The sequence below is a fragment of the Colobus angolensis genome, unplaced genomic scaffold (genome assembly GCF_000951035.1).
Source record: "Colobus angolensis palliatus isolate OR3802 unplaced genomic scaffold, Cang.pa_1.0 Scaffold170, whole genome shotgun sequence".
NCBI classification, from domain to species: Eukaryota; Metazoa; Chordata; class Mammalia; order Primates; family Cercopithecidae; genus Colobus; species Colobus angolensis.
Genome location: NW_012114822.1, coordinates 1,334,586 through 1,344,807, shown reverse-complemented (window position 1 = coordinate 1,344,807; position 10,222 = coordinate 1,334,586). Strand labels below are relative to the sequence as shown.

The 10,222-nt window shown below is 42.4% G+C and overlaps 1 protein-coding gene across 4 annotated transcripts; it reads left to right on the top strand.

Moving 5' to 3' along the window:
- VAMP3 (vesicle-associated membrane protein 3) lies at window positions 1-10,222 on the top strand. 4 transcript variants are annotated; one of them, XM_011938259.1, is made up of 6 exons: window positions 25-132; window positions 2,204-2,273; window positions 5,928-6,086; window positions 6,269-6,270; window positions 6,895-6,946; window positions 8,384-10,222. In XM_011938259.1, coding segments are annotated over exons 1-6 (363 nt in total). In that variant the 5' UTR covers window positions 25-130; the 3' UTR covers window positions 8,462-10,222. The 4 variants fall into 4 exon arrangements, with proteins under 4 accessions (XP_011793651.1, XP_011793649.1, XP_011793650.1 ...); XM_011938261.1 differs by lacking the exon at window positions 6,269-6,270 and having other exon boundaries at window positions 1-132; XM_011938260.1 differs by lacking the exon at window positions 6,269-6,270 and having other exon boundaries at window positions 8,234-10,222.

Sequence of the window (10,222 nt, the reverse complement as noted above, 5' to 3'; positions counted from 1 at the left end):
CTCCCGCCGGCCCTGCCTAGTGACGTCTTTGCCCGGAGCCGCGCCGTTCCGCCCATCTCCTTGGCCTCCGGTCCCTACTTTGCTGCTCTGCTGACCCTCGCTCGCCGCCGCCGCCGCCTCAGCTGCCAAAATGTGAGTGATGCTACGCGACGCGGGCGGCTTCGGGCCCCGCAGGCGGCAGCTCGCGCTGGGATCGCCGTACCGCCCAGTTGCCGCCGGCCGCCGCTCGGACGCAGGCCGGGGCTGCGCGGGGATCCCGAGGCCTGGGGGTGGGCGGTGGCCCTTGGGGCGCGGGCTGCAGACGGGCCGGGCGGTTCCGCTGCCATCGGGCGGACGCGGAAAGGGCGAGGGCGGGGCGGCGAGGCGCTTCCCGGAGGAAGTGAGTTGCCCGCCCACACCCCGCTCCTCGCCCCTTCCCCTTCTAGTCCCCGAGGTCCCGGAGAGGAACGGGGACGACTGCCCTGGTTCGGGAGGGCCCGCTCTCGGCCCAGTTCTGCGCTGGGCCCCGGAAGTTGCGAAGGAAAGGACCTCGGCCCTGTGCTGAGCCCCTGTGGGCCGAAGAGCTCCTTGCCTGGCTAGGGGCATCTGCACTGGAAAGATCACTTAACCGTGGGCCTTCGCTCTCTTAAGCGAAAGCGCTCTTGTGGCCCTTGCAAACCGGTGCTTCCAGTGGTAACACTCAGAGAATGCTAATGATTAAGAATCACAAGGACCCTCTCTTCCACCTCCATTCTGTTCATTGCTCACCGTCGGAGGAAGCCCCGGGTTTCTTCCAGGAGTTGGGGACCCCCCTCGAATGTTCCTGCTGAGGCTGCTGTGTCAATAGATCACAGTGGTTAAGATCTAGATCCCAGGTACACAGGACCTGATCTAAAAACAAACTGTACGGCAGCCAGCTGTGTTGACTTTTTAAACCTCACTTTACTCATCTGTAAAATGGGAGTAATATTCCCCTCAGAGAGTTATGAGAGTTAAAGGAGAAAATGCATGGAAAGAGTCTAGCACCACGGCATGGTCCTTACTTATCTACCAGACACTTAACTGTGAGGACGGCGATGAGATCTGTTGTAGCCCTGGTCATTGACACATGACAGATGTAAAGTGACTGTTCAAACAGTCCATCAGACTGTTGTATATACTAAGGTACATGCTAGGTGCTATCTAGGATACAGAGAAGAGAGTAAGAAGACCCAGGAACCTGTAATCTATTCGAGGAGGCAGGACTTTATACCTGAAAAACCAAAGTGATACTTTCCAAGTAATGGAGCCAATAATGACTTCAGAGTCAGAGTGGTTAAGAAGGATCTGCATGGGGAGAAATAAAGCCTTTAATGAAGATTTTAAAACATGAGTACCTTCCAGGGGCGGGCGCGCTGGCTCATGCCTGTAATCCCAGCACTTTGGGAGGCCGAGGCAGACGGATCACCTGAGGTCAGGAGTTCAAGACCAGCTTGACCAACATGGTGAAACCCCGTCTCTACTAAAAATACAAAATTAGCCGGGTGTGGTGGTGCATGCCTGTAATCCCAGCTACTTGGGAGACTGAGGCAACAGAATTGCTTGAACCCAGGAAGCGGAGGTTGCAGTGAGCTGAGATCACACCATTGCACTCCAGCCTGGGCAACAGGAGGGAAACTCCGTCTCTCAAAAGAGGAAAAAAAAAAAAAAAAAAAGAGTACCTTCCTAAAAGAGGAAGCATTGCTTCAACACACCTTTCCACTCACACCAACCGCTCCCTGCATCCCAGTGTTCCTGACTCTGTTTCTGTAAATTAATCTATTTTTCCATATTGGAAAAAGGGCATTCTATAACTGTTTATAACTATGAAAACAGTTCCTGCCACAATGAAAAGATCAGGAGAGTACTGAGTACGTTCAAGCAGATGTGTGCCTTAGAACCAGTTTCAAAAAAGGACAGTAGAGTTTACCTGTCGTGGGATCAGATACTTCAGGGATACAAAGTAGGTCCTATTAAACCTTCACGTTTGTCCCTTTAGTAGGTGGGACAGTCTTGGAAATTATAGAGAAATTAGAAGAAAAGTAATTAAAACTTTTATTCATTGCTTCAGGAAGAATTTCTTTTTCTGCTTTAGTTCTAATGTAAGAAATTGTTAACAGTGAGAGTCCCAGAGTAACATGTTTATACTTAAGAAAATGTATTTGCAATCGTAATTTACTCATGCTCCTGCCTTTACATGTTCCAGGTCTACAGGTCCAACTGCTGCCGCTGGCAGTAATCGAAGACTTCAGCAGACACAAAATCAAGTAGATGAGGTATTGCTCTGAAATGTTGGAAATATGAATTTTAAACAAGTATGAGCACTCTGGAAATCTGTTTGGAAAAAGCATCATGAAAGTGTGAATGTAAAGCAGATTCTGACTGTATCATAATTGTAACAGAACTTTGCTCCCTGCTGTGCTGGAAGATCTAAGCAAAAGTCAGACTTTCTAGGTTTCATGCTTGTTTTCCTGTGGTAGAATCACATACCTGCTCATAACATTTAGCTCAGGAAAAATAAAAAATCATATGCTTAAAGCATGAATGCCACTCCCTGAGTATATTCCCCAAGAACCACTTTATAAAATAGAATAATACAATGTTAGGATTAGGTCTTTAGATTGCTCAAGCCAAGACCAGTTCTTCTGATCAGATTTTTTATCAAAATGCTTTGTCCACTTACTAGTTATCCAGCCTAAGCAAGCCTCTCTGTACAATTCATCTCTAATGGCTGTCCATTGACTCACACAAAGTAGATACTGTCAAACTCCATTAGCCCAGCAAATCTCTGTTTGTAGAATTCTTGAGCTAGAGGACCTTCATCTTTTGTTCTGCGCTGTATGTGGAGAACCACAGCAAAAGATTGAGAAATTCAGACTAGTATTTCCACATTGCTAAAAGCTGTCACTGTCCAACAGATATGTTTCGGTCTTTCTGCATTTAGCTGCCCTAAAAGACGGTTAAAGTTATGTTAGATACTGTTGTGAAATAATATAGTAATCTTTTGATCTGATGGTTTTGTTCATGAACTTCTAAAAATTTTAGATTTTCCCAGTAAGAAACCCATTGTAATTCTGTCCTGCCTGAAACTTCTTTTTACTTACAAAATCAAATTGGAATTTTTTTTAACCAAAGGAATTTTAAGGAGAGTTGTTTTTTATTGAGGTGAAATTACCATAACATACAACTAAACATTTTGAAGTGTATATAATTGAGTGTTATTTAGTATATTCGTAATATTTTGCAACGGTTACCTCTTTCCATTTTCAAAACTTTTTCATCACCCCAGAACACTTCATACCCATTTAGTAATCATTCACTATTTCCCCTTCCTCCCATTCCCTTGTTACCTCTAATCAGCTCTCTCTTTCTGTGGATCTGCCTCTTCTGGATATGTCATATAAAAGGAATCATGCAGTATGTGGCCTTTTGCGTCTGCCTTCTTTCACTTAGCACAAAGTTTTTCGCATTCATTTAAGTTGTAACGTGTTATACCATGTTCCTTTTTATGGTTGAGTAATATTCCATTGTATATGTATACACAATTTGTTGAGCCATTCATTTGTTAATGAGTCTTTGAGTTGTTTCCATCTTTCAGCAATTATGAATAATGCTGTTATAAACATTCACAGGAAAGATTTTGTTTAGACATATGCTTTCATTGATCTTGAATATATACCTAGGAGTAGCATTGCTAGGTCATAGTAACTGTATGTTTAATTTTACGAGGAACTGCCAAATTGTTTTCTACAATAGCCGCACCATTTTATTTTCCCACCAGCAAGAGTCCAAGAGTTCCTGTTTCTCCACATCCTTGCCAACACTTGTTTTCCATTTTGATTATAACCATCCTACTGAGCTCTTTGGGTTTTCATTTGCCTTTCTCTAATGATTAGTGATGTTAAGCATCTTTTCATGTGCTTATTGGCCATTTGTGTGTCTTTAAAGAAATGTCTGTTCAGGCTTTGCCCATTTTTTAATTGGGTTGTTTTTGAGTTGTGAGTTTTTTATGTATTCTGGATATTAAATCTTTCTTTATCAGACATGTGATTTGCAAATACTTTCTCCCATTCTGTGGCTTGTCTTTTAGTTCTTCATAATGTTCTTTTTTAATTTTTATCTTATTTTTTTTTCGAGACAAGAGTCTTACTGTGTCACCCAGGCTGGAGTGCAGTGGTGTAGTCTCAGCTCAGTGCAGCCTCCAAGCCCCAGGTTCAAGTGATTCTCCTGCCTCAGCCCCCAGAGTAGCTGGAATTACAGGCGCCCACCACCTTGCCCAGCTAATTTTTTGTATTTTTAGTAGAGACGGTGGTTCACCATGTTGGTCAGGCTGGTCTCGAACTCCTGACCTCAGGTGATCCACCTGCTTGGGGCTTCCAAAGTGCTGGGAATATAGGCATGAGCCACTGCACCTGGCCCGATAATGTTCTTTGGTGCACAAAAGTTTTTAATTTTTATGAAGTCCAATGTATCTGTTTTTCCTTTTGTTGTTCTTGATTTCGGTATCAAATCTAAGAATCCACAGTCAAATCCAAAGTAATGAAGATTTACGCTTATGTTTTCTTCTAAGAGTTTTATGGCTTTAGCTCTTACACTTAGATGATTGATCCCTTTTGAGTTACTTTTTGTATATAGGGTGAGGTAGGGATTCAACTTCATTCTTTTGCATATTGGCTCTTCAGTTGGCCCAGCACTGTTTATTGAAAAAACTGTTGGATGGCCTTGGCACTCTTGTCAAAAATCAATTGGCCATAAATGCTTAGGTTGATTTCTAGACTCTCAGTTCTATTCCATCAGTCTATATGTTTGTCCTTATGCCAGTATCACACTGTTTTGATTACTGTAGCTTTGTATTAAGTTTTGAAATTGCGAAATGACTTTGGGGAGTACTGCCCCCTTAGCAATATTAAGTCTTCCAGTGTGTGAACATAGGATGTTTTCCCATTTAATGATGTCTCTTAGCAGTTTCTCTTAGCAGTGTTTTCTAGTTTTCATTGTCCAAGTTGTTCACCTTTTGGTTAAATTTATTCCTAGGTATTTTATTCTGTTGGATGCTATTGTAAACACAATTGTTTCCTTAATTTCCACTTCAGATTATTTGTTGCTGGTGTATAGAAACACAACTGATTTCTATGTGTTGCTGTACCCTGCAACTTTGCTGAATTTGTTAGCTCTAGCAGTTTGTTGTGGATTCTTTGGTATTTGTTATATAGAGAGAATCATCTGCAAGTACAGATAGGTTTATTCTTTTTTTTCCAATTTGGATGCCTTTTCTTTCTCTTGACTAACTGCTCTGTTCAGAACTTCCAGTACAGTATTGAGTGGCAGTGTGAAATGAGCATCCTTGTCTCGTTCCTGATCTTAGGGGGAGGTCTTTCATCATTGAGCATGATATTAGTTGTGGATTTTCCCATAAATGCCCTTTATCATATTAAAGAAATTCCCTTCTGTCCTTAATATGCTGATTGTTTTGATGATGAAAGAGTGAGCTCATTTTTTTTAAAGCGAAAGTTTGGCTCAAAGTAACAAAATGCTGACCTGAAAGAACAATGTGCGCATAGATTGTCTTTGAAGTCTCTGTGCCTCTATTTTTTCTGAGGCGGAGTCTCACTCTGTCACCCAGGTCGAAGTGCAATGGCGCAATCTCACCCACTGCAGCCTCCGCCCTCTGGGTTCAAGTGAGTCTCCTGCCTCAGCCTCCTGAATATTTGGGATTACAAGCACCCAGCACCACGTCCGGCTAATTTTCTTATACTCTTGGTACTGAGACAGGGTTTCGCCGTGTTGGCCAGGTTGGTCTCGAACTCCTGATCACAGGTGATCCACCCACCTCGGCCTCCCAAAGTGCTGGGATTACAGGCGTGAGCCACCACACCTGGCCCTATTCCTCCATTCTTTATGCATTACTTGTTGTGATCACACTCATCTAGGTGGTGGACATAATGCGAGTTAATGTGGACAAGGTTCTGGAAAGAGACCAGAAGCTCTCTGAGTTAGACGACCGTGCAGATGCACTGCAGGCAGGCGCTTCTCAATTTGAAACGAGCGCAGCCAAGTTGAAGAGGAAGTATTGGTGGAAGAATTGCAAGGTAATTATCTTTTAACTCACCTTTACATTTAAGCCCCCTTCTCCATTCTCAGAGAATTAACAGGCTACAGATAATGGACTTTCATGACTCTGGGAGGTGGGTTTGACTTCCTCCACATGGAAATGTGGGTCCACTGTGAATCTGAAACACTGACTGCATACCCTTTCCTAGCCTCACACTAGGAGTCCTGTATGTGTTGTGGCTGATCTTCAGAAGATGCACGTAGAACAAGAATATCCCAAATCACTCACAGTCATCAGCCCCTCCCAACCCTCTACCCCAGCAGGGCCCCAAACACATAGGAGAGGGCTGGAATTGGTTAGTTTTCGTGTAGTTCTGTGAATGGTTCCAAGGTCAAGGGAAAGAAATGCTAGAAAGCCACAGTGTGCCCAACAGAAGAGTAGAAAGCAGCCCTCCCAGCAGCACGAACCAAAGCAGATTTTATACAGTCAGCGAGTCAGCGTGCTGCGACCAGATCCAGATGTATCCTGTCCTCTGCCTTGTTTACAAGTGACACTTTGAGACACAGGGCAAGCTGAACAGCCTTTCCATATGTGGAAAACTTGTATACACAAACAAATGCCTAGCTAGAGGACACACATCATTTGAACATCTTTTAAAAAGCAGGGAAGTTACCTTCGGGCCCTAATTGAGAACATTTAATTTAGGCTTTAGAAATTATGAATCCTTCCAGACTGTATGCACCTGAATTTCCCTTTCAGTGACGAGACGAGTATTATATGATACTCTTCAACAGGCACATTATGTCTGCATTTGAAATGTGATATGGATATGTGTTTTGTTACAGATGTGGGCAATCGGGATTACTGTTCTGGTTATCTTCATCATCATCATCATCGGTGAGTTACCCTTCTCTAAACTGATTGGAAAAGTCTTCTCCATGTGTTCACAGACCATTGATTTTGTGTACAAGAACTCAGATTAAAATTTCCCTCCGAAATGTTAGTTTTGGCTAGGCGTGGTGACTCTTACCTGTAATCCCAAAGCTTTGGGAGGCCAGGAGTTTGAGACCAGCCTGGGCAACATAGTATCTCTACAAACAATTGTTAATAATTAACCAGGCATGGTAGTGTACACCTGTAAGTCCCAGCTACTCAGGAGGCTGAGACAGGAGGATTGTTTGAGCCCAGGAATTCGAGGCTGCAGTGAGCCATGATCCTGCCACTGCACTCTAGTCTAGGTGACACAGTGAGACCTTTTCTCAAAAAAAATAAAAGAAAGGTTCATTTATTCCAAGGTTTTCAGTTTTCTTTAATAAATGTTTTAGGTATTTGAGTTTTGTTTAAGTCTTAATATTTGATATAAACATTAACCCTTTGAAGTTAGGGAAAATTTATTCATTTCCACTTCTTTTCTCTGAATATATTTTTATCATATATTTACTTTTATGTAATGTAGTGGTTAAAAGCGTGGAGTAACTGTGATCCATCCTGGTTCCACCACCATCCAGCTGTATGGCCGTGGACAAACAATTTAATATCTCTGGGTTTCAGTTTCCTCATTGGTAAAATGGGGATAATAATAGTACCTGCTTGTTTGCTTGTTAAAGGACAGATCTGGTAAATATATAAAAATTGGCTGGGCATAGTGGCTTATACCTGTAATCCCAGCACTTTGGGAGGCCAAGGCACACAGATCATGAGGTCAGCAGATTGAACCATCCTGGCTAACATGGTGAAACCCCGTCTGTACTAAAAATACAAAAAATTAGCCAGGTATGGTGGCAGGCGCCTGTAGTCCCAGCTACTCGGGAGGCTGAGGCAGGAGAATGGCGTGAACCCGGGAGGTGGAGCTTGCAGTGAGCCGAGATTGTGCCACTGCACTCTAGCCTGGGCAGCAGAGCAAGACTCTGTCTCAAAAAAAATAAATAAATAAAATAAATAAAAATTGCTTACGTTGGTGCCTAGCATATAATAAAAAAAAAATAGCTATATAAATAATATATATGTATACACACACACAACTATTATCATATAATATTCAAACAACTCATTGCCATCTGTAGCCCAGTATATGAGAACCGAAACATGACTTCTTTCATTGATAGATGGGTATCAGTGGATGTTTCCTTTTAGCGGGAAGGTACAATTACTTGGATCCTTTTGACTCTAGTCTCCTTCCTCTAGCCCTCTGTAGAATGGAGAGAAGCCAGTAGTAGGAAATCAGCCCCATCTAATTTCCGGTCACATTTAGACCGCATCATTGGACGCTGGCTTGGGATTCGCACTGAGACTAACCTGCTGTTTCCCCTGCCTTTCTGCGTCTCTCCTTCTTAGTGTGGGTTGTCTCTTCATGAAGAACCAGCGGAACTCAAAACTGCTGTTCGAGAAACCTCTTCAAGACTTGTGACTTAGAGCCTGCTATATTATCAAGCTTACCTACTGTTATGTCTAAAATGTTATTTTTTGTGTTAAAGTTGAATTTCTAGGAAATGTGCCTTTGTTTTTTCATATGCACTCCAAATTAGAAGTAAGGCCAGCCCCGTCCACATTTTGCACAGTGCCTTTACAGATTTACGTATGGGCTGATGAAGAGGCCTTCTTAAGTTCCACAGTGCTATAATCTAGATGTAATGTTGTCACTAATTAATTGTCATCGCTCCCAGTTAGTTACCCTTGTCATTTGGCATTATTTTCAGAACCACATTTTAAAACTTTGGGTAATCAGATTTCCAACTTGTGCCTTCCAGAAAAAAACACTACTGCCTAACACAAATCTGTGATAACAACAGGCTGTGCCTTATTTTGATAATTTTCTGATTCCCTAGAAGAGAACCCTCTACTTTTTGTAAGCACTACTGACTCTCGCTATATTTAAGATAAGATGCTGGTGAAGAGCTTTTGCTCTTGCATTAGATTTGAAGATGTTTACGTTGTTGTTATTGTTATGTATCACTTGCTAAAAATGTTGTTTAATCAGAAATAACCTCCTTTAAAAAAATTTTATAGAACTATGGCTATGACCAAAGCTTCTATTTTGCCAAAAAGTTAAATGCCGATAAAATGGCCTTAAGTGTATTCCTGATAGTTAAATTCAGAAACCTGCCAAATGGAACTCAAGGTGCCGCTTCAGAATTAAAATCATTACCTTGTGTATGAAACTTCTACATCTTAACAGGCGTTTCTGCCTTTTGAAAGGCTGTAGACAGTGTGGCTCCCCTTCTGATTCAGTATTCTGCATGGGGGTTAGAGAAGGTTTGAGGTAGACTCTGACCGTCTCATTCCTATAGACAGAAGAGTTTTACCCAGCAGTTGGCAGATTATCAGCTGTGGACTCCAACATGTTTCTGATAATTATGCAAGCAACAATTCTGTAGCCTCAAGTAAGACCACCTGTGAACTTGATCATTATCTGGCCCAAATATGAAGATAAACAATAACTTTTTGGAGTTTGTTTCCTGTTTGTAGTCACATCTGCTTCCTAAATCAGTTTTCTAAATTATGCCTGCAATTAGGCATTGGTCAGGGGTGAGCGACTCTTTTCACAGAGAGTAGCCAACCAGAGACCTTTGCTTTGATATCATCAACTGCAGAGAATGCTGTTGATGGGAATGCTGGAAGTAGCTGTTGTCATCAAAGAAACTTTGTCATCGGAGAAACTTTTCTTGTATACATGAGATTCAACATCAGGATACACAGCTTAAAGATGGGAATTCAGATATGAAAGAAAACAGGCAAGGAGGCACTGAGGGAGAAAGACACAGACTTTATTGCTCTGTGGCTTATTGTTACTGGAATATTCTAAAACTCTTGTTCACATGCTATTAGAACTTATAAAGCAGCAACAGCTGAGGCGCACCAGGACACAACTTCCATTTCTTTAACATCTGTTCCCTTAACATCGCTGAAATGATTTACTTTTGAAGACATGCCTTGCAGTGTGGCTAGCTGTGAGAAGAAAGCAGCTGGCAGTGTTAGGAAACTAGCCCACCCTCAGCGCAGGATCTCTGGCCGGGTGTGACTCTGAAACCTTGGTGCTCGCCCCTTGGCCACAGAGCTCAGACCCATGTAACCCACTGGCTCCTGCATTAACCCAGAAATACCTCGCTTGTATCTGTGCACTTAGCTGGGAACTTACCCACTGTAGTGACCTAAATAAAGTGTTTATAAACATGA